The sequence below is a fragment of the Trichoderma aggressivum genome, assembly GCF_033847375.1.
Source record: "Trichoderma aggressivum f. europaeum strain CBS 100526 chromosome Unknown scaffold_002, whole genome shotgun sequence".
NCBI classification, from domain to species: Eukaryota; Fungi; Ascomycota; class Sordariomycetes; order Hypocreales; family Hypocreaceae; genus Trichoderma; species Trichoderma aggressivum.
The window spans coordinates 1,173,806-1,197,534 of record NW_026946368.1 but is presented as its reverse complement, the minus strand read 5'-3'; the positions used below and the strand labels follow the sequence as shown (position 1 = coordinate 1,197,534).

General features: G+C 52.5%; 7 protein-coding genes across 7 annotated transcripts; 3 read left to right on the top strand and 4 right to left on the bottom strand.

The window, feature by feature from the left end:
- Positions 1-890: 890 nt before the first annotated feature.
- Positions 891-1,396, top strand: Triagg1_729 (uncharacterized protein; the record flags this gene model as incomplete). Its single annotated transcript, XM_062894408.1, has 2 exons — positions 891-1,124; positions 1,184-1,396. 2 exons carry the CDS (start codon positions 891-893, stop codon positions 1,394-1,396), a joined length of 447 nt encoding a protein of 148 aa, XP_062759953.1.
- A 1,050-nt stretch (positions 1,397-2,446) lies between these two features.
- On the top strand, positions 2,447-6,361 carry Triagg1_728 (uncharacterized protein; the record flags this gene model as incomplete). The annotated part of the gene is made up of 1 exon (XM_062894397.1): positions 2,447-6,361. The coding sequence occupies one exon, from the start codon at positions 2,447-2,449 to the stop codon at positions 6,359-6,361; it is 3,915 nt and encodes a 1,304-aa protein (XP_062759952.1).
- A 391-nt stretch (positions 6,362-6,752) lies between these two features.
- Triagg1_727 (uncharacterized protein) lies at positions 6,753-8,739 on the bottom strand (the record flags this gene model as incomplete). Its single annotated transcript, XM_062894386.1, has 2 exons — positions 6,753-8,240; positions 8,329-8,739. 2 exons carry the CDS (start codon positions 8,737-8,739, stop codon positions 6,753-6,755), a joined length of 1,899 nt encoding a protein of 632 aa, XP_062759951.1.
- Positions 8,740-9,698: 959 nt separating this feature from the next.
- Positions 9,699-10,466, bottom strand: Triagg1_726 (uncharacterized protein; the record flags this gene model as incomplete). The annotated part of the gene is made up of 3 exons (XM_062894375.1): positions 9,699-9,878; positions 10,006-10,211; positions 10,352-10,466. 3 exons carry the CDS (start codon positions 10,464-10,466, stop codon positions 9,699-9,701), a joined length of 501 nt encoding a protein of 166 aa, XP_062759950.1.
- A 2,530-nt stretch (positions 10,467-12,996) lies between these two features.
- On the top strand, positions 12,997-17,661 carry Triagg1_725 (uncharacterized protein; the record flags this gene model as incomplete). Its single annotated transcript, XM_062894364.1, has 4 exons — positions 12,997-14,090; positions 14,223-14,411; positions 15,084-16,351; positions 16,457-17,661. 4 exons carry the CDS (start codon positions 12,997-12,999, stop codon positions 17,659-17,661), a joined length of 3,756 nt encoding a protein of 1,251 aa, XP_062759949.1.
- A 901-nt stretch (positions 17,662-18,562) lies between these two features.
- Positions 18,563-19,461, bottom strand: Triagg1_724 (uncharacterized protein; the record flags this gene model as incomplete). Its single annotated transcript, XM_062894353.1, has 2 exons — positions 18,563-18,774; positions 18,837-19,461. The coding sequence occupies 2 exons, from the start codon at positions 19,459-19,461 to the stop codon at positions 18,563-18,565; spliced, it is 837 nt and encodes a 278-aa protein (XP_062759948.1).
- Positions 19,462-20,609: 1,148 nt separating this feature from the next.
- Triagg1_723 (uncharacterized protein) lies at positions 20,610-22,498 on the bottom strand (the record flags this gene model as incomplete). Its single annotated transcript, XM_062894341.1, has 3 exons — positions 20,610-20,724; positions 20,789-22,341; positions 22,409-22,498. 3 exons carry the CDS (start codon positions 22,496-22,498, stop codon positions 20,610-20,612), a joined length of 1,758 nt encoding a protein of 585 aa, XP_062759947.1.
- Positions 22,499-23,729: the final 1,231 nt, after the last annotated feature.

The window sequence follows — 23,729 nt, the reverse complement described above, 5'->3', positions numbered from 1 at the left end:
CGCCACAAGTACACCCGACGATTCGTCAACGTCACCCTGACCGGTGGCAAGCGGAAGGTGAGAATATTCGAACAGATAGGAGCATCCGGAGTTACGTTGCTGACGGCGGCGATAGATGAACCCCAACCCCGGCTCTTAAACGGATTAGACCATGGCTAGGGAGAGAAGGATGTAAAGATTGACAACGGGGCCGTTCTCCGATGGTTGCTTGATTTCAGCAGAAGCAAATGGAATGAGTCGGGTCGATTGGCAGGCTGAGCATCATCCACAGTTTGAGAGGTGCGAAGAAGCGCGACGGCTTTACTCGGCGTCTGGTGTCGTTCGTCAATATAACGAAGATTCGTCCGCGATGATAAGGTCCCATTAGTGATGATTTTCGTGATGTTAAGATGGGTTGAAATCGCAGGTGTTTCTACGGGCGAAATCTACCACATGTCTATTCCATCCTGGTTTGCGGATTTTCTATCTGCCAGAAATTGCTTAGTACATACGGGACTTGTAACCTGCTGCGCTGATCTTTTACATGTCCCATTTATGATTACTTTTGAATATACAAAGCACAAATTTTTAGCATCCGGGTATCCTTGACTTCATGCCCATATCAGCTGGCACGCGTAGAGGATGTTAGTCGGATCTTTTATATCAACAAAGACTGCCATATTGTTTATGCGTATGTGACCTTGCCGGTGATTTCTTGACAAAATTACAACAATTTTGATGGCGATGGTCTATGCCTTCCCATAGAAGAAAACGCTTTGAGCTGTCACGGTCACGTGATAAAGATGCAGCATCCAACTTCTCTGCCCCGCGGTCCATAGCTGATCTGATCTACAAAGCTTCAGCATTCGTTCAAATATCATTTCCCTCGCAAACACTAGCCATTGCCCAAGATGGCAGACGTAGAAATGGAAGTCGACGACGTTGCGCCGTCATCAACGCGCAACGAGTCCGAAATGCAGACACATACCAAGGCAACAGCGGTCCGGTCAATCGAGGGATGGATCATCATTGTCACAAATGTTCACGAGGAGGCCGACGAGGAAGCCCTGCAGGACAAGTTTGGGGATTATGGAGAAATAAAAAATCTTCACTTGAACCTCGACAGACGCAGTGGTTATGTTAAGGTACGAGACGTGTCGCAAAGCCAGAACTTGCAGACAGGACACTGACTCTTTTCCGCCAGGGCTACGCCTTGATAGAATACGCAACACTGGAAGAAGCTCGAGCTGCAATCGACGGGGCGCACAATACAAAACTGCTGGATCAAACGGTGCAAGTCGATTTTGCCTTTGTCAGACCCCCCCCTGGCAAGGGTAGGCAAGGAGGAGGCAGAGCTGGAGGCAGGAGAGGACGCAGTCGAAGCAGAAGTCCCGACGCCAAGGGCAACGACGCATGAAGATTCTGAAATAATACTGGGGACAGCAAGTGTGCGGCCGATGTGATGGCCCATGGTCATGGCACGTCGGCATGTGTAATTTGATTCAGCGAGGTATGGGTCTTAGAAAGCGAATAATTGTCTGGTTCGTGGCTGACTGTATCTCTTAGGATGCCAGAGTCAAACCCGAGGCCATTGGGATCTCATTATCACCATTATAAAGATGATGGCAAGGGGGCCGTGTCGAATTTGATGGATAGCAGGCACGGTGACTTTCAAGTTGGCCCTTGACTCGCTCAGGAAGCAAATGAAGCCGTACGATACAATAATCACAACGCCGTGACCTCGGACTGGATGGTCTTGGGTTTAGACCAATATCATACCCCGAAAGCCTTTCTGAGTAGCTTTGACTACGCATCGCATAAATGGAAAAATTACGCAGAGCTTATACTTTACGGCCTGAATCCTACATATCGTGCATGACCGCTGGTATTTGGAAGTATGCGGTATCTGATCACAAATGTTGACGCATGTACTCTGAATGTAGCTCGCATATACTAATACTGTAGTCAGTCAAGCTGCAGTCACGAGGTGGCACAAGACATCATCTCCATATCAAAGAAATTCCCTCAAGTGAAGTCATGTATTATCTGATTCTGCCCGACCTGGCCTAATGAGCCCTGAGCTCACTTTCCTCCCAGCAAATGTCTGGTGTTTTGTCGCGCTTGAAGCACGCTTTGCAACTCCTCTGCCGTCAATGGTGGCAGCCCCCCACCTGGCAACTGAAGGCTCAGGATTTCCCCACTACAGCGCTCGCCAGTCAGCGTCTGGTTATTACAGAAGTACAGTGTACATGTGCCTGGTCGGCGCAAGCTATTACAGGCACCTTATCCTCCCCGGTGACTTCATGCCCACTGTCGTCAGGCATGATCGCGACGACATTCGATCCCAATCTCCAGCAATCCGAGATACGCAGCCATTTCCCCGCGCGCGCCTCATAGCAAGACGCAATTGAGTCTTAGAACATATAACAAACCCTCCCACACGCGATGCGCCATTGAGCCGACTGGCATGGCTCGCCAGGCGCATTTCGACTCGAGGATTATGCGCAAGCTTCTCGGCAAGGCTGCGCCAGATGCCTCCAGCGGTGATCTGACCAACAGCCAGGGAAACATCCCGACCGTCTTCCGGCCTTCAAAGTCACAGAATGCCGTGCATCCTGTGGGCAGCCCCATTGCCTGCCTCGACATAACGCCGGATCACCGTGCCGTGGTTCTCGGCGGGCCTCACGTCCTCAAAACGATAGTTTCGGATTCCTCTGTCGACTCTAGCTTCAGCTTCAAGTTCACCGACGGGGTGGATGTTAGGGCAGCAATTACGGCGCAGAAGCCATCCGGTTCGGGCGGAAGTCTTGTTGCAGACCAGCTCAACATTCGCGATGTCAAGTGGCAAGGCGCGTCGACGGTCTTCACAGCTTGTGCCGCCGGGAGGATCTTCGCCTACGACGTTGCCAGGCTCGGTTCCGGAGGGGCAGCTGATCCTCTCGACTACATACAGATCCAGGAGGACTCGCGACAGGTCAACAGCTTGGATGTGAACCCTCATCTTAAAAGCTGGGTGCTGTCCGGTAGTCAGGATGGAATTGTTCGCGTCTTTGACGTCTCTGCGCCCCTTCAGACTCGGGCCGGCTTCCTGACCTTTAGACAGCGATACGGGCAGCTGAAGACCAATGATTCTGTGAGACAAGTCAAATGGTCACCCAAAGTCGGCCACGAGATGGCTTGTTGTACCGATTCCGGAGTGATTATGAAATGGGATGTACGGCAGCCATCACGGCCTTTACTACGGATCAATGCACACGAAAAATCTTGCTCTGCCATTGCCTGGCATTCGGATGGCATCCATCTGATCAGTGCCGGCTGGGATGCAAAGCTGCACGTCTGGGATTTTGGAGGCTCGGCAGACAAGCGGCAGAAGCCCAAATGGAGCATCACTACACCAGCACCTGTGACCACGGTCGCTTGGCGACCCGGCCTTTGGTCTGCGACTGCTCAGACCCGACGTCTTGCACAAGTTGCCGTGACTTACGATGAGACGAGTAATCGACGATATGGCACTTCAGTCGTCCACATCTGGGATCTGGCAAGGCCCGCAATGCCTTACAAAGAGATTGAGCGATTCGACAGCTCACCATCAGCACTCTCATGGCTAGATCAAGACATGCTCTGGACTGTGGGGCGGGACGGCATGTTCAATCAGTGCGATGTTGCCTACGCTCCAAAGGTCATCGACCGGATGTCTACCTCCGCCATGGCTTTTTCCTCCCGAGGAGACGTAGTCATGTTCCTTGACGAGCGACCGCAACCTCCTCGGTCACACCCGTCTGTCGGTCATGACTCCGAGGTGGTGCCCCGAACTCCATTCAGCACAAGCCCCAATACCCCAATGCTTAGCGTCAGCCGGAGTGACTCGGAAGAGGATGTGCTCGGCAGCTTTCTGGGACCACGAAGGCGAACGATTCGGAAAAGGAGGTTTAGCACCAGATCTGGCTTGCCAATGAGCACCACTCCGCCGTCCTTGCCCAGCTTATCGGATGATGGAAAGCAAGTTCTCGGCTTGGAGCAGTCGATCAATGTTACTGGCATGTTCAAGACCCAGCAAGGCATGGCGTCCGGTCATGTTCCGTCTGCAAAGTCGGTCGGTGTGTACCAATATCTTTCCGGCATTTACCTGGAAACACTTCAGCGAGAATTACCTCTAGATAAAGGCGACAGGTCACTCATCGAGCGAGTGGCGGGCATCATGGAGCAGTATGCTTTGGCGGCGGAGAATGTCCGACTGTATCGCCTCTCGCAGACATGGCGCATCCTAGCTTATGCCATATCCCTATTGATGGAGAGGCGTGCGGACTACCACCTGAGGCTTCGGACAGCTCGCTTCCGTAAAAGGAGTCTTGACGAAGGAAAGGGTAGTCTTAAGAAGACGCCCAGCCACATTCATGTCAGCCGTCTCGCCAACGGCGAAGACACGCCGCGCAGACCATCAGGGCAAGCCGCCAGTGTCGATGGCCGCTTATCAATGGCGAGGTCTCTGTTGGCAGAGGAAATTGAGAGCACGTCCAATGTACCAACGCCTGTTGCGAGGCCTGTGGGCGAGGGCGATACGGTTGAGTGGGACGAGCGACATTACCTACATGGGAAAAAATTAACACCCATCATCGAGCCCGAGAGCCTCAACTTGGGGCCTTCTGCTCATGGATCCTATCGTCCAAGTCCACGCCAACGTCACGATTCAGCCCCGATTTCAGAGATGAGTCATGACAGCGAAACATCCAAGGTCTCCGTCACAGAGGGGTATGACTTTTACGACATGGAGGCGTTAGCACGAGCTATCGATGTGCCAATGACCAAGAAACCTTTCGATGATGCCGAAAAGCTCCAGCGAGTAAAGGCCATACGACACGATTCAACTGATAGCTTTGCTCAGGTGTTTTCCGCTTCTGATAGTAGCGATCCCACTTCGCCGAGGAGAGACTCGTCTAATCCCCCTAGTTCTTTGAAGCCCGAGTCATTAAAGATATCGGCGGTGGGCAATAAAATTGCTGCGGAGTTTGCTAGTTTGGCTCATGTTGATGGCGAGCAGCATTCTCCAAAACAAACCAGAGGGCCGTCAAATGGCTCCGCAACTCATCCGCGTGCAGACTCCCCTGAAGAGGTCTTCATGATCTCTCAGACGACCGCTGCCACGGACGAGACTTTTCCGTCTCAAATATCATTTGCTTCACAAACCGACTCGGAAGTCCATCAGGGATTTGCAGGTCATCACCCAACCCCATCCAACGACATTCAAAAGGCGAAACCTCCCAGCCCTGCTCCGGTGGTGACGGCTCCCGAGTATGACCCCAGCCCTCATATTGTTTTGACCGATTATTTCCCCTGGCTGGGTGATGGGCCTTATCCTTTCCCCACAGAACCATCAGAATCCAAAAGCTTCACACCGCGCAGCATGCCTGCATGCCCACTTGATCCCTACTCTCTCATAACGCGAGCTCTAGAGTTTGAGTCGCGGACTTCGGCACTCAACGCCTCTGCGATAGTGCTCCTACTTAAGCCCCTGGTCCCCCAGTCCATCATTGACACCTTTCAAGCAACTGCTGTCTTGCGACAGCATCACTCTCGTCTCATGGGAATGAGCCTCTTCGTCGAGGCCGCTCTCCTGCGCAATCTAGCAATCAGAGGCTGGCCTGCTGGGTTGCCTTACTGGGGCGAGAACTACACCTCCCTATTCACGCCAGCGCAACAGGGCGTCAAAGCAGGCTTCATGTGCTCAAACTGTCGCAAGCCCCGAGAAATTGATCGGAGCAACGGGGACTCTGCCTTTTGGACATGCGAAAAGTGCCGCCAGGTGGTGACGCCCTGTGCGATATGTGGGCATAGGGATGCGGAAATCGCTAGCTCGCTGCCCACCGAAGTCGTCGACATCCCCAGCATCGAGTCCTGGATGACGGAGTGGTGGTACTGTCCCAGCTGTTGCCATGGCGGCCACGCATCGTGCATGCAAACATGGCACGCCGCCCTCCGCCCGTCCGAGGCAACCTCGTCGTCCACCGTATACAGCGACGGGTGCTGTCCCGTCGACGGCTGCGGGCATGCTTGTCTTCCCGGCAAATACAGGGGCGAGACGGCGACTGCCCGAGCCAACGAGCTCAGCCACGCCGTGGTGGACGGCGGCCGTATGCGAGACGGAATCGCGGGAGCCAACACCAGCAGGAGGTCCAGCCCTGGGCGAACTGGTCCAAGTAGCATGGGCGTGGATCGCAGTATCAGGAACGATGCCAATGACGTGCTGCAGAGCAAAGCTGTTGGAATGGCGAGGGAAGCGCTCAACAAGGGCAGTGGAGGCATCTTGAGCTCAAGCCCTGGGCGGACCATGACTGGCGAGAGGGAGAGAAGGAAGAGCGTCAAATTTGCGAGGACGGAGCGTTGAAATGCGAGGCCTGTGGGTGATGCCTTCTTTTGGGGGGGATTTTGTCAGCATTTGCTTTGTTTTCTTTACTTTCAGCATGGTGTTCTGGGAAAACTATTGGGTTTGCTGCTGGGCAAAAGGGGGAGTCTGTCAATTTAGTAGCTGTCACAGCAACATGTCAGGGGAAATGCAATTAGAAACGTGTACAACCCATGGAATTTTGAACAGTCAATAAACGAATACAATTTTGATGAGAATTACCCATCAAAGTTCTATTGAATCGCTTTACTAGTACGCTGAATATATGAGATACACGGCTACTGCCGCCTCTGCGAAGGATATCTCAACCCTCCCTCCTCCTCTCTTTTTCAAGACACCGATACTAAGTGCCCCCTTACCTCCTTTTAAGGCTTCAACCCGCAATATTCTCTCGAAGACCCTTCGTCCTCAGCGTAAACTTGGCATCGCCAGAAGCAAACGGCAAGCCCAAGTCTCCATCCGGACTCCACGCCCCATCGGCCACATCGCCCCTTGCACCATTACTATTACCATTACCGTTGCCGTTGCCATGCGCACTATTGCTCTTCGCAATGGCGTTTCTCAGAGCATCAGCGTGTTGCGTCGTAAGGTCACTATCCGAGCTCCCGCGCCTGCTGCCCGCGGCGCTACTGCTCTCCCCATCCATCAGCGACGGCACGGCCGAGAGCCTCCCCTTAAGCCTCCCCGCCCAAAGGCCCCTGACGCCGCCTTTTTTCCGCGTAGGAACCTCCTCCGAGCCGGCGCTGCAGACGTACAGGAGGTACTTTAGGTTTGGGAGCGTTTGTCGAATGTCGACCACTTTGAGGCCCTGGGAAGCACATAGAGCTTCAATGTCCTTGTTGAGGAGGAACCAGGCGTATTCGAAGCGCCACTGCAGGGCGGTTGATCCTCCCCTGGGAAGATAGAGAGGAAATTCTCGACGAGAACCGCTCTTGTCAGAGAGAAGAGAGATGTCATCCTTTGCGTAGGAGCGAGAGCCATGATGATACAGTGGATAAGGCAGCGCATGACCCAAGTAAAGCTGCAAGTGGCGTGTGAGTAGCGCAACCAGCCCCAGCCCAGCTGAGAGAACGTCTTCGTTGATGGTCCTGGCAGTGGCGGCGTCGTATATCGAGTTTGGTAGCGGCACCTCACAGATTTGGAAAGAAAGCGGCGGCGCATTAGGTATGGGCATAATGGGGAAGATGTCGGCCAGCTCGGAGCAGATGCGACGACGCTGGCCACGGATTTGCTGCTGCGTCTGTTCCAGTAGCTGCTTGGAGGCCAGCAGCGTCTCGCGATTGTTTCTAATATCTTCATCTACCTTTTCCTGGAGCTCTCTACCCGTGGCAATGGCGGCCCTCCGTTTAAGCAACGACTCCTGCAATTCGTCCCTTCTCGCCAGTGTAAGTCTATTTGTGCGCTGCTGCATGTCGACGTACTTTTGGGCCAGAGCAACCTCTTGCTCGGCCACGTCCGGCGCATCGGTGGTAGAGCTGCTCAAAATCTCGTTAATCTGCTCCATAATTCGTTGCCGAGTCTGAATGGCGTCTTCAATGGAGCTCTCGAGGTTGGCCAGCTTCATTAATGCATTATATGACGAGGTTGCGATGGGAGGAGCGTTTCTCGGCTCGGATTGTCTCGTTGGAAAGTCAAAAGAGTAGACGCCGTCTTCGAGGTGGAATATGAGCGCATTCGGGGGGTATTGGCGGTCCAGCAGCGTGCCAATGAAGTTGAGGTTCCTGAGATCAACCAGTTCCTCCAGCAGAAAAGTCCATGCCGTCTGCTTCAGCCGCCTGGCCCATACTCGGATGACGATACGGCAGGATTTGGAGACGTCGCCCCCCCGGGATGCGAGATCGAAGAATTGGAAGTTGAAGTTCTAGAATGGACAAGAAGAAGAAAAGCAAGTCAGCGTCGGAGCCTTTGCGAACTTTTGCCATGATGCGCAGGATCCGTTTGGCTCATACCGCCGATCTCTCGCGCACTTCGCTGACGTAGACGGGCTCGTCGATGCCGGCAACGTGCAGCGAGAAGAAGACGTCCCCGAGAGTGTCGTCCAGCAGCTCCTTGAGCCGCTTCTGCCTCTGGGCCGGGCTGAGGCTGACGGTGCTGAGGCTCGTCCTCCGGGGCGGCTGCGACCTAGACCGTTCGGGCCGCGCCTCGTGTCGCAAGTTGTCCGACGACCGCGAGCCATGCAGCTGCCCGGCCTCCTTGAGCGCGCCCAGCTTGTTCGGGCTCCTAATCAGGGCGACATCGTCCGAGGTGCGCAGCCGCACGGGGGCAAACGACAGGTTCCGCAGCGAGAGGCCCTTGAGGTGACGGAGCTTGCGGTTCTGCGGTAACAGACGCGGCCGGCGAGGTTCGGAAAGCGTGGACATGGATGCGAGGCTCGAAGCATGTCGTCAAACGATCAGAGATTGGAGTCGGCTCTCGCGACCTGCACGATGGTGTTGCGCCTTACTGGAGCATATCAGGCTCGGGCTTGGGATGAGGTTCGTCACTGTGAGGTTACGAATGCGCTGGGGGTGATGTAGTACCTAGGAATAGTGGGAGAAGCTCCGAGGCCCGGCCATAAGCATAAGATGTAGCGGGCGCGGCATGGCTTGTAGCTCCGCACTGAGAAACTGGGGCAAGGTACAAGCTTGGTGCTTTCTGTAGTACGGCTATTTGCATAGGTACCTAACTGATATTGAGCATAGCAGACTCGGGCTTCATGGGCTAGCTAAGAGAAGTATGAAGAGTAGAATAAGAAGAGAAAGAGAAGAGAAAAGCTGACAAGTGCGCCTCTGTGCCCGTTTACAGAATCAATTCTACTAAAATTAGCCCTGCATCATGCCATGCGAGTGAGAAGCATCCAATTAATATCCTGCATGCTGATGCATATGCTCACAGCTCTGTTGGCACTTACATCATGCAGTCATGTCTTTCTACCCCTTAGTCACTACTACTATCATTGAAGCTCACACCATTAAAATTTTCTAGTGAGCCTTTAAATGAGAAAACATCTTTCCACAACGCATTCATTTATTAGTTCATTCTCAGTCTGCAGGCTCCAGCCGCAAAGCAACTTTCGCCCCAGATGTGAATAAAATTTGATGACTTGTCGTCTTTTTTCTATCGCAACTAGTCGTATCCTACCCTAGAACAAAAATTCACAATCCGGAAGAGACAGACTGCCCTCCCTGCCGCCCATGATTTCCATGACCTTAGAGAATGAGTACCGGTGAGAAAAGAAAAGGGGAAATTAAAGTTGAAAGAAGAAGAAAAGAAGAAGAATCAGAAGAATCAGAAGCAGGGGTAGGATAACGTGTCGATCCTGATCAATGCGTAGAGAGCATCAGAACCCTTTCCGGGTCATAAACTCATCGAGGCTGAGGTCGGCTGTCTGCTTGATCAAGTTCACCAGAGGCGTGAACAGGGGGTTCGTTGCAGTACCAGCAGCTGCCGCCTCGTTGATGGCCAACAGCTCCTCCCACGACTTCCAGTGCCATCCGTCGCACTTGTTTGGCTCCTTGACCTATAGACACCCGTTAGTCACCTCATCTAACATGACCATCCGTCTGATTGATAACTGGGAAAGGGGGGGGGGGGGGGGGGGGGTGAAGAAGGCCTTGTTGTGCATATGTAGTTCATGAGAGTCTTACCTCTGGCTTCTGGTTCGGGTCGTCCATGACACACTTGGCGAAGATTGTAATGTAGTGCTTGCCGTCCTCCTTGAAAATATCATTCGTAACAGTAAAGACACCCTTTCCCTTGATCGCTAGGCCCGTTTCCTCATCCGTCTCTCGCTCGGCACACGCCATGAACTCCTCCTCGGGATCCAAGTGTCCGCCAGGGAACTGCCATGTACCTGTGGAAACCCCCTTTCGTTAGCCCTCATGTCAACAAAAACGCGCAAGAGATACGCTTTTTATCCCGTTCCAAGGCAAATCAAAACACGCTATAGAATTCCGTGAGGGTGAGGTGAGTAAAAAAAAAAGAGACACTTACCCGCGCCATGGCTGCCCTTTCGGATGCTGCAGAGGAATTTGCCCTCTCCATTTTGGACGACGGCTGTGACACCAACTTTGGGAGCAGCAACTTTTGTAAGTTCGGTTGCTGACATTTTGGTTCTGGTAATGGAGATTGACGATGAAATTTGAAGATGATGATTGACAGTTGCCTTGATAACGAATATATTCCATTCAAAGGCTGCAGACACCGGTCTTTATGTACATGGTGAGCCATCCTGTAAGAAGGCTTATGTAATGCGCAAGGCGGTGCGTCTGGCGTACTACGACGATGCAGCGATTTCAAGGCAACAGTTCCTCCAACAAAGAAACTCCACATACACCAGAGGAACAAGCCATGGCCGAACAAAGGAAGAGGTCACGATCCAATCAGGCGCTTACTGCCTAAACCCCTAGAGTCTCGTGTCGCCGTGGCAAACGAGCAGCTTCTTGGACTTTCGGAAATCTCTTTGACCTCGCCGCCTGCATGCATTCCGACAACCCAACGAAGGGTGGCGGTGCTCGTTGGTTTGCTCCTCTTGTGCTACCAGGCGGCGCCTAATCCTTTGTCCTGCACAGCCTTCAGGATATCCATTGCTCTACGTGGCATTTCTCTTGAAAACCCCTCAGGGTGCCTCTGGTTTCGTTCCTTTGTTCACGTCTCTTCGTCCTTTCGCAAACATTGCGTGGCACGGTCTCGTGACGCCGCTGTCCGAGAGGCCTTGATTGCACTGCGCAAATCAACAACAAAGCAGAAGAATGACTTGAAACGAGATGTAAATCAGGAGGCCTACTGGTACTACCGATTCCGATCCCATGACGATCAGCAATTCTGGCTCAGACGAGGCATCAGCTTCAGCAGACGCGACGCAGGACCAGTCATTGCAAACAGTGCTAGGAAAAGAGAAACGGCATTTCGCCCCTTCTCACCCTCATGTCAACGGCTTTTTGACTGGAGCAAGCAGCAATGTTAACTGTCTCGGCCAGTAACATAGTGAGACAGGGCGGCCCTGGCAGAGCAAGGAATTCGTGCTGTCTCAGGGCCACATTATGGGAAGCAAGGGAGATCAGCTTGCCAGGGCTATGTGTTGTCAACTTGTGAGTGGTGTTCCCTCTCACCGTCTCTCTCCACGGCGTCGCTGCATCTGCATGCATATTTGATGTGACGTAGCCAGTGTTTTGAGTAGATGAGCCCGCATATACAGAGTACCGTTCTGTTATTCTATCAGCCTCAACAACCGGCCCCAGTTCGACTCTGGACTCAGAGCTACTCGTCAAACATGTTACTGCCCAGAGGGCATCCCGACAAGGCAGTCTGTTGTTTATAAACACTCGGCGATAGGAATGGTGCCGCAGAACGGAATACTCCTTCTGGCCTTCATACGCCCCAAGATCTCGGGCACAGGAAAAAGCATTCATACTGCACAAGTAAAAACCAAGTGTCTAGAGCTGTTCAAAAACAGGTTGGGATCAGCTAGCCTGTTCCATATTGCGAGCATACTAACCGTTTCTTTTCCCTCCTGAAGTCAGGCTCCCGTACCTTTGGGTACAAAACACAATGTTTATCCATAGTCAAAACGCCAACTAATGCGAGCGAGGCAAATCAAGACAGACTCTATCGAGACCACGGCCTTTGAAATGGATCATCCCCATTGGTACCTGAAACATGGAACGTTTTTTCCCCCATAGTGCATACTAGTAGAGCACCGAGAGCCCGAGACATCCAGGGGAATGCAGGTAAAGGATGCTCCCGTAGCCGTAGGGAAAGGGAAGGCAGTTGAATGGGCCTTACGGCTGCCGATCAACGTAAATGAACGGGAGAAGCCCTTAGTGGAAGACTCCCGGTGGGCTGATATCCATCCACCATTCTCAAGTCAAAGGGCGGGTATCCACCTAGTAGTCCGGGGTCTTTACTCTCTTGGATAGATGTACTACTATGAGAATGAAGAGTTTCCTTCCCCTTTCCTTTCTTGGGAAGAATCAGGGGCGGTGCTTGGGCAAATATGTTGTCAGCTTCAACTAAAACATGGTGTAATTAGGTCTTGAGCCTTGTCATATTAGAAAGGAAATATAAGTAAGTTGTAAGTTTCGAGCTGCCTGTGCGTCACCGTCTACGAATGAAGGTATACGTGGAAGTGGATAGGGGAAGGGGAAAACCGCTCAAGGGAACAGGAAAATGCATAGTTCCCCGCGAATTGATATGCCGAGAAGGGACTTCAGAGAAGATTCAAGGCCGCATTGGCAACTTGTTGCCATCGAGCTTACCTGCACATATATGCAAAGCCTTGCCAGGGGTAAAGGTCCAATTCGCACCAATAAAGGGTAAGAGTCTGAAACCTCAAACCTAGTTTCGTAAAAATGTCTTACGTCCATCGAATATGGCAACCCTGAAGAGGAAGCAGCAAAAATGCTTCATTTAAAGTTGGAATGCATCGCTTCTCGTGTTGACGCTTGCAGGTCAAACCAAGGTCGCCATTGGTTGATGGCTGGGATATCTCGACAGTCGGCAAATTTGCGCGTGTGCTTAAATACACATACTCTTCTCTACTCTCGGCTGGTCGGCTTCATCGTGCTCTTGTATCCCAACACTCTTTCATCTCTTTTGTTTCACCACAATCGTTTTATCATTCGTTCGCTCACAACAACATGTCGCGGTCTTTTCGCCGCGGCCTCCTGGCGGCGGCAGCCGTTTGGGCGGCATCGGCGGCAGCTGGCAGCGAATGGAATCAGGAGCACGACAATGACAACCAGTGGCTCGCCTCGACCGTCATTGTCACAAGCACCGTCATGGTTGACTTGAAGGACATCAACCAGAAGTGCCTCCGAGGAGAATTTGTCTGCGGTCCCACTCCGCCACCCACTGCCGACCCAGAGCACTGTCCCGAGTGTGAGAAGTGGCATTGGGACCCCAAGGACCCCAAGGACCCCAAGGGCCCCGAGGATCCCAAAGATCCTTGGGATTCTGTAGACGTATACCACGGGCTGTGGGGAGGTTGCTCTGGTGACCACCACTGCCCTAAGGCGTGCAGCTGTAGCTCCAAAGCCATCTGCGAACACTCTTCTGATGCCGATGGGCCCAAGTGCAAGAGTAGCACGGAATGCCCGCCCGGTCACATGTGCAATTCTTACGGCTACTGTCAGCCTCAACCTGGCCCACGATGTCACGAGAAGGCTTGTGTAGTCGATGATGGACCTGAGTGTACTACGAACAACGACTGCTCCCACGGTGAGGTTTGCAATCATCACGGTTTTTGTCAAAAGGTTGTTTTCCCCGACTGCGAGAAGAACTGGGACTGCAAGCACGGCCAAATCTGCACCAACAGAGGCATTTGCAAGACGATCGACGAACCACAGTGCACTTGTGATTCGGACTGCAAGGATGGACAAATTTGTAACTCACAAAGAGTCTGCCAAGACGTCGAGTGTCCCAAGTGCCAGTGGGAGAAGGAGTGCCACGAGGGCGAATCCTGCAAAGACAGCTTCTGCAAGCCCAAGGAAAACAAGTGCAAGGACAAAGACGACTGCAAAGACGACGAAATCTGCGACTGGGAAGGCAAGTGCCGCCGAGGCAAGCAATTCCGATGCCGAGTCGACTCGGAGTGCAAGTTTGGACAGATTTGTGATATTCATGGTAGTTGCCAGAAGCGCCCAGCTGGTCACATTTGCGGATCAGACCGCGAATGCAAGTCAGAAGATTTTTGCAATGCATTTGGATACTGCGAAAAGAAGCCCGAGGAGAGGTGCGAATCGGACAACACGTGTCTTCCTGGAGAGATTTGCTCGAGTGGCAGATGCCTTCCCAAGATTGGCTGCTCGAGGGACAGAGACTGTCGTCACGGAGAATCCTGTGAGAACAGCTTTTGTGTTTTCAGGAGGTTCTGTGCAGCTGATTCGGACTGCAACGGCCTCAACGAAGTTTGCAACGACCACAGGTGCGAAAGGGAGAGGGTTTGCACATATAATGTCGATTGTGACATTGGGCAAATTTGCGTGCCGAGGACTCAGCGCCTGACGGCGTTGGTCGCGAGAGCAAACGAGGCTGTACAGGTACAGGATGGTGTGTGCGTCAGGCCTGAATGTAATGTCAACGGAGATTGCACGAGGCGTGGGGAATTCTGCAGAGACCACCAGTGTGTCGAGGAAGAATGCACAGTCGACAGAGACTGTGACAATGGTACGCAGACCTGCAGAAATCACGAATGTTTGACAAGGTGTGAAAACCAGGCCGGTTGCAACAATAACGAGACTTGCGAAAATAGGGTGTGCATCAGGAAGAGGTTTTGCGTTAACGCCGCAAGAGATTGCGGCCTAGGCGAAATTTGCTTGGACAACTATTGCGAGCAGCCTCGTCAGGAAACATGCAACGTCAACAGAGACTGCACGAGGCCTGGTGAATTCTGCAGAGACCACCAGTGTGTTGAAGAAGAATGCAGAGTTGACAGAGACTGTGATGACCCTCTGCAAGCCTGCAGAGACCACGAATGCTTGACGAGGTGTGTAAACCAATTAGGTTGCAACACCAATGAAACTTGCGAAAATAGGGTGTGCGTCAGGAGGAGGTTTTGCACCAACGCCGCAAGAGACTGCGGGCTAGGTGAAGTTTGCTTGGACAACTATTGCCAGCAGCCTCTCCAGGAAGAATGCATAGTTGATGCAGACTGTAACGACATCACGAAAGCCTGCAGAGATAATCAATGCTTAACCAGGTGTGAAAACCAATTGGGTTGCAACAGGAATGAAACTTGCGACGGCACGGTGTGCATCAGGAAGAGGTTTTGCGTCAACAGCGCAACTGACTGCGAGTTGGGTGAAATTTGCTTAAACAACTATTGCGAGGCACCTTTCACGTGCGGCAACACCACATGCCAGGCCGACGAGAGATGCATAAACGACAGATGCGTGGGGAGGTGCGGCGGCATTTTCTGCTCAGGAGACGACATCTGCGTCAACGATAGGTGCCAAAGGAACCGCACGTGTGGTTTGACAGCTTGCGATGACGATGAAAAATGCGTCAACAACAGGTGTCTGAAGACGTGCGGTGCTGGTGTCTGTGACGATTCAGAGCTTTGCATTGGTCTAGAATGCCAGCCAAGATGTGGAAACACAGTTTGCCAGAACAATGAGGTCTGCCAGGGCAACACGTGCCAGCCAACGTGCGGCAACAGCGTCTGTCTGCCCACCGAGACTTGTGTAGCCAACCAGTGCAACGCGAACTGCGGACTTGTTGTTTGCGGACCTGATGAGACCTGCAACGACCTCCTGCAATGTGTTCTGAAGCCCCTGTGCGGCCTCGTTGTCTGCGAGAATGACGAACTTTGCGACGGCGGCATATGCAGGGAGAGGTGCGGCGATATCGTCTGCCAGGCCGATGAGCTTTGCAATAATACAAGATGTCGACAGAGATGCGGACTCATCACCTGTAGGGACGATGAGGTTTGCAACAACAACGACGTATGCGTCCAGACATGCGGGTTAGTCACCTGTCAAGCAAATGAGACTTGCTTGAACGATGCTTGTGTCCAAACGTGCGGTCTTGGCGTCTGTGACGACACAGAGACCTGTGTCCTCGGCCAGTGCCTCCCGACCTGCGGCTTAACAACTTGCAATGCCAACGAGACCTGTGTCCTCGGCCAGTGCCTCCCGACGTGTGGTCTAACAACTTGCAATGCCAATGAGACTTGTGTCCTTGGACAGTGCCTCCCGACATGTGGTTTGACAACTTGCAATATCGGCGAGACCTGTGTCCTCGGCCTGTGCCTCCCGACGTGTGGTCTAACAACTTGCAATGCCAATGAGACTTGTGTCCTCGGCCAGTGCCTCCCGACCTGCGGCTTAACAACTTGCAATGTTAACGAAACCTGTGTCCTCGGCCAGTGCCTCCCGACATGTGGTTTGACAACTTGCAATATCGGCGAGACTTGTCTGCTGGGCAGGTGTGTTAGGAGATGCGGAATCGACACTCCTTGTGATGACGGCGAAGTCTGCGTCAACGATGGCACGTGTGAGCCGAGTTGCGACGACTCCACCGATTGTTTAGGTGGCCTTGTTTGCTTAGGTACCACGACGAGATATTGCGGTCCTTGCGATAGTAACCTGCAGTGTACAGGCACAGACAGGTGCATCGCCGGACTATGCCAACAAGGATCGGTCTGCTCTCTGGGTTTCCAATGGGGGTATTACAAGCTCGCTCGATCACCCAGTGACCTCACGACACTCCCGGGGACGATTCCCTTCCATGACGACGACCCCCAGACCAACGAGAACTGGCCGCTTTTGCAATTCCGGCCACGAATTGCCCTTGCCGCCCAGGTACCCACGGTCACGGGTCTGACGCAGACTCTAGGTATTCCGACGTCTTGCCCCCCGGAGGACGCCATCGTCTATGGCATCGACACTGGATATAGCATTGATTACAGTATCATCCAGCACATCGGATACTTTGTTCCTGAGCAGGCAGGAACATACACTTTCAGTGCCAATGCCCCCGTTCCCGACCAGAGTCTGTACGTTTGGTTCGGCGACACTGCTCGGCTACTTTGGGTCAACGCCAACGCAGACCTAATCGCAGACGGAAGCTGGACCGTCGGATCCAACACCTACCTGAGGGTCGTTACTCCGGCAGATGTTGGCACATATATCCCCATCCGCATCCTGTTTGTCAACCCTCAGGGTTGCGGTGAGTTTGAGCTCACTGTCCAGGGACCTCTAGGAGATGTCCTTGTCTCGCGCGAGCAGCAGACTACGGATGGACAGTTCGTGAGCAACTGCCCCGCGGCGAACAACATTCTAACATTGGAGCTTGCTCCCATCCTCGACATCGGCATCGGTATTAACGGCCTTGATGCTAACCTCACTGGCGGATTAGATCTGGGCGGCCTTGGTGCTAACCTCACCGGCGGATTGGATCTGGGTGGCCTTACTAATCTCACTGGCGGCCTTGGTGCTAACCTCACCGGCGGATTGGATCTGGGTGGCCTTACCAATCTCACCGGCGGCCTTCTTACCAACCTCACCGGTGGACTGGGCCTTGGTGGCCTTGGTACCAATCTCACTGGCGATGTGAACCTTGGCGGCGGCGGCGGCGGCGGCGGTATCAACGTCACAGCAGGGGCGGATCTTGGTGGCCTTGGTAATCTCACCGGCGGAGTAAATGTTGGAGGCGGTGGCATTAACGTCACCGGAGGAACAAATCTTGGTGGCCTTGGTACCAATCTGACGGGCGGATTGCTTGGCGGCCTTACCAACCTCACTGGCGGCCTTCTTACCAACCTCACTGGCGGATTGAACCTTGGTGGAGGTGGCAGTTCCTGATTGTTCTTAGGGATACCGAGGCGTTGGCTTCATCAGATGTATTATTAGCTTAGGATTACGCGTTGGATATTTTCTCTGTTGTGGAATTGAAAGTTTGTAGTGAACCAACCTCTTCGGTGCAAAACCATGCTGTGCTATTTTTCGGACCCCGAGATCCCGTAAGTCGCCTATACGACGCGGTTCTGGCTATTGCAAATAAGGAATCGTCGAGATTGCGCAGTCGAAACTACCAACGTCACAGTTGGCGGCGCAAGTCCAATACCAAGGATGCGAGAGGAAATATCCTTGAAACCGTCGAGCTGTAACGGAGGCCATTCCAGAAAGTGCATGCCTCAGCGGTAGGGGAAACGTATCAATCTGGTTTCGAAGAGCATGAAGTCTGCAGATGGGCTGTTGTAGAGCACCGAGATGTGATTGGTTTACCGCTGTTGGCTTCCTTGTGTATCGACTTTGACCTCCCCACATGCCTGAGATTACCGGACGGCCTCTGCTTGAAATACATCGTCATACACCATCGTCGAATCGACAGTGGTGGCCAGGGCAATAGGCCATGTTGATATTTTTTGATGTCAGTTTCTTGCTGCTGATATATGTGGAGTTGAGGCGTAGGTATGGTATAGAGGTAGTTTTATTGCGGTGATATATCGAGGTGCTAAGTAGTTAGGAGAAGGCGCGTTGTGGCACGCGGAAAGCAACGCCAGCTGCCAGCAGCTCTTTCCTAAAACGGATAGCCGCATGGCTTCAATTCGAATTCGAATTTGTGTATGACGTCATATGCACTTATTAGAGGATTCCAATCTTCCGATTTACCACATCCAAAAGTGTATCTATACTTCTCTTTCAATTCAGAGGCTCTATAAATGCTGTTTCTATTTTCCAATATTGAAAACATAGGTAAACATCACTCAGGCATGATGTATGAAGACGTCACCCCAGCATCAACCGTAATCGTCGTCCCTGTGATCCATCTCGCCTCATCACTCGCCAGAAACCTCACTGCCGCTGCGCAGTCCCACGCATTGCCCTCTGTATTTAACATGCCTTGGTTACGGCGCATTTCACGTACTTCTTCCGTCATGCCATTGCCTGCAACCATGGGCGTATAGAGGAATCCTGTGAACCGTCTCAATACTAGGACAAACGATGGCCGTCGAGCAACGAGGGGAATCACTTACCTGGACACACGCAGTTGACCCGTATCCCTTGTCGTCCGTGATTATACGCCATGCTCCGTGTCATGTTGACCACCGCACCCTTGCTCGTTGGATAGAACAGATGCGGCGTCCCTCCTTGCAGGCCTGCTATAGACCCCAAGTTGACAACGTTGCCCCTGATACCTCCATCCCCAGGCTCATTTTTGATCATCAGCGGAATCGCATATTTGGCCATGAGCACCATGCCCGTCACATTGATGCTCAATCCCATGGCCCACTCCTCAGCACTCGCCTCCACAGCCGTTCCCGTTGCGCCCATGATGCCCACATTGTTGATCAGAATATCCAGTCTCCCAAACAAGCCTTCCGCCGTCTTGACCAGCTTCTCGCAATCCCCCTCTGTGCTCACGTCCGCGCATAGTGAAGCCGCGCTGCCTCCCTCCTGGACAATCATCTCGACCGTGCGCTTTGCCGCAGCCAAGTCCCGGTCCGCGCAGAGCACCGTGGCGCCGTCGCCGGCGAGGAGCAGGGATATGGCACGTCCGTTGCCGAGGCCGTCTCCGAGGCTCCCTGCGCCGGTGACAATGGCGACTTTTCCGTCGAGACGGCGTGACGGCCGCGGGGGCAGCGTGGGAAACGGAGGCATATCGACAAGAGGGGAGCTTGTGAAATTGCCCCAGCTCTTCACCAGCTAGATGGCTTTTAAGATGGCAAGCCAGATGCTGTGACGATATGGAATTGCGCAATGCCGGTATCGCTATTAGTTTATCAAAAGGAAATTACAAAGCGCTCACTTATAATACTTTTACATACCACTTTGCAAACATCAACACTCACAACCCCTCACCAAAATGGAGCCAGCTACCCAAGAACTGGGGTAGGCCATGCAGCTGCAGCTGCAGCGTTGCATCTGCGGGTTGACCAGCCCCCGTAAGGAAGCATTCCAAGCTTTGTTTCCAGTACCCAATGCGAGAATGATAAATACGGTAAATTGTGCAACTGGGTTTGTGTTGCACTTACACCGAGTTTAGAGCATATAACGCAAACTTCTTGTCCAAGTCGATTTGCAGTCTGTAATAATGCCCTGCAGCCATGCGGACGAGTCCATCATCGCGGACTCAAACCATATCGCATCACTGCATCAAAAGGTCCTTATCAAGCCTTCAACGTACAAACCCAAACCCCCACCCAAATGCCTAACGCCGCAGCTTTCACCACCATAATGACTCCAGTATACCGAGGCCTTCAAACCCAATACTTGGTACGTACCCGCCTACCTCGGTACCTGCCTCTTGTAACTGCCACAACTCTCAACACCAAAGTCTGCAAACTCCGTATGTATACATTTACCACGACGCCTTTCAACAACAATCATCAGAAATAGGCACTTTGGCCGAGCGGTCTAAGGCGCCGTGTTCAGGTTTAACTTGCTTCGCGGTCTAGTAATAGGCGAGGGTTCGAATCCCTCAGGTGTCATCTTTTTGTAGAGCGTGCCTCCAATGCGGAGTGCGGTTAATAACTTCTTTTTTGGTCAACTGTGAGAATTAGGATAAAAGACACTGTTCGTGAATAGTATGTATTTGAATGCATTGTGTCATCACAGCAGTCTGTTTGGGCATGGGAGCCAATTCTATCAATGCCAGACAAATAACCAGCCGCTCATGTTATGAAGCCCGTCCGCTCAATATGAAATAAAAAATAACAACCAACGGTTGGACCCTCCCAAAACGCCAAAAAAAATCTGCAAATCGAATGTATATACAGCATGTACAGTGGGTGTATGTTGCGATGCGCTTATAACTCGTCTCTATCCAAGCTCGGGAGCCTGAATGCATAGCGTCTGGGGCGCGGAGGCAAACCGATCCAAGCACGGTATACCCTCAATGTTTCATCCGAGACAATTTCCCAGCTGAGAATTCAATTAGTCGAGTTCGGACAAGTAGTTGTAGCGTGAAGAAAAAAGGGACACTTACATCATTCTAGGTGTTCGAATCCAGCTCTTGAGCACAATCTTGACTGCCTTCATGACACGGGCAAACTCGTTTCCAACCTGCTCGCCCACCGTATCGCCGTGGGTTCCGCGATTACGCATTTTGATAAACTCATTCATGTCTTCGTCAACCTCGTCCACGAGCGTCCAGACATCTTCGGGGCTCTTGAATGTCTGGGACTCTGCCTTGTCGCGCATGTCGATCATGGCTCGGAACTTGCCAACAGCGGAAATCGATGAGCTGAGTCTGGCGTATGTGTTGAAGAGGGCCACCACCTCAGTTCTCTTGAGGGACGGGGGCTTCTGGCCTTCGTTGAATTCGAAGAGCACCTTCAAAGCCGTTCCGTAGCCGTTTGTCTGGATCTTGCCCCAGAGGCGGCACTTGTCGCAGCCAACACAATCCATGACTCGGCTGATGTTGCGGAAGCGATTGCGGAAATCTTCCTTGAGAGAAGGGCCTTCGCCATTAACAAACATGACACTCTCATCAAAGATTTGGGGGACACTGGCTGCGTGCTGAGCCACAGCAGAGATCTTGTCTCGAGTGTCCTGATCCTGTAGTGGGTCCCCGGCACAGAAGGTGTACTGCGGCCCAAGAACATAGGGGGCGAGCTTCGCAACGGCGCGGGTTACGAGGGCGTAGTTAAAGTACAGATTGCTGATACGATCGGGGAATCCGTGCAGTCGGCTTTCGTAGCAAGCCAAGTTGGGCTGCCACTCTCCAGTGCTCTGGTTCAAAAAGTCCCAGCACAAGTGTACGCTGATACTGGCGTGCATTCCCGAGACTACTCGGTAGAAGACTCGCTTCTCCAGGCACTCATCCTCGCCTTCGTAACCAGTGTTTGCAACGAACGGAATGTTTGGGTTGCTCTGCCGCTGCTGCTCAAGCTGGGCCTGGCGGCCGGCCGTATCCAAGACCTGCTTGAAATCCAAGGCAGCAGGGTCGGTTGGCCGATGGGAAACGCCAAGATCGGCGGATTTGGGAAAAGAGCTCTTCTTAAAGCAGTTTTCCAAATAGATGGCGTCCCAGACCTGCTTTGAACTTTGACCACCATATCCAGTAAACCGCTCCGGGTTCCGCAACAAGCTGACATAGTCTCCCTTGGAGGTTGCGCCTTCGTCGTCCATGACGCAGTAATCCCTGTCGTCGCACTCGTCGTCGTATTCAACCACACAGCTTTCCCCCACGTCTTCTCCCAACTCTCCTTGCAGCGGTCGATCCGGGTGTTGCCTCTGCATTTTCTTGCCCGGATGCTTCGCTCTAGGACCCTCCAGCTTGCTAAGCTCGTGAGCCCTCCAAATTTCAGGTATGTCCTCTTCATTTTCCAATGTCTCGACGGCGCACGCGATGTTACCGCACATGCCATCTTCGTCATTCCAGAATGGACATGTTTTGTGGAAGAGATTCATGCGGTAATGCGAGAAGAAATCGGTCGTGCGAACAAGGTCGTCGACCGCCGGCTTTACTTTTACGTTGAGTCTATCGAGCGTAGCATACGAGACGCATCCATCGTCGATGATGGCGTTCGGAGAGAACTGGAAGAGGCAACAACTGTCAGCGCAAGGCGATCTTGGCAGGGGAGGCGATCTTGGGTCGTCATACCGAACAAGAGTCTGTAGAACTCGAACACGCCCCCGGTGCCGCCCAGAGGGCAAACACTGAGAGGAAAAACAGGTTGCTGGCGGATTTCATTTTGTAAGCAGCAGAAGAAACTCCTTGTGCGACAAAAGTCTATGGGTTGCTATTTGGCCAGAACGATTGGCATCGCTTCACGGAGCGAGGGTCCGAAACGGCTGCCGGATAAAAGAGGCGATCCTCCGGGATACTGCGACTTTGACGGCTGATGCGATATAGTTCGATGAAGTGTCCCAATAAATGCGACCCAAGTAACGAGGCAGCAAAAGTGAAAGATGGATTGAGAGAGGCTGCCGGTCCAATGGGTAAAGAAGGTTGACTGAAGCCTATTGACAAGCCACAGCAAGTAAATGCAACTAACTTGTGGCTACAACTGCAACGGTTCCAAGGCTCGCAGCAGGGGGGATATGCAAAATCTTTTATAGATGAAAGAAAAAGAAAAGAAGGCAACCTTGAGAAGAACAAGCACAAGCAGCTGCACCGGAGACTTTACCGTCTTCTTGCTGACATATCATGAGATGTTCCTCAAAGGGGAAAGATGCCACGCTGGCGATCCGGATGCTTAGAAACGGCGGTTTGCGTTGGTAAAAAAAAAAAAAAAAAAAAAAAAGGCCTCTTTACGGTGCACGGTGTACCAGGTACCACCAGCCTACCGTAGTTTAGTGGTGGTGCGGGGGAAGTCAAAAAAGAGAGAAACAGAGAGCGAGAAGAGAGACAGGGGCGATTCGGTCACTGGAAGGCCGGCCAATGGTGGCGGCTTGAGCAGAATGGCAGTTTGACGCCACCGACGCGAGACAAGTCGAGGGGCCCTTGAAATGTGTCCAGAAGGCGACGATGAAGCCAAAAGTCAGGGCATGTATGCCGATAATTGGCCTGCGACGACGCTATTAATAAATTCAAGACCAAGCATTGAAGCCTGCAGATTGCATCGCCTACTCCTTCCTACATGTTACGAGGTGTCTGGGCTGGTATAAGAGAGGCTGCGCGCCGCTGGTGAGGCCATCCATCATCATAGAATCAGGCCACCCGACCAGCCGAGATTCGGTTGAGACGCCTTCCACTTTGAGCACCTACGAGTACACATCAATTATCACCTACCTGACTGGTGATACGGCGCATTACTGCTTACCACCACTATAACTGCATATTCTCGTGTAAACAGACGCCATCTGCCGCTACCGCACCGTAAGTACTAGGTACTACCTAGGTAGTAGGTTAGAGGTAAGTTGATTAGATGACTCCATGAGCAAACCTTCTCATCTCTGCATGCCTGTCTACCAGCATTTAC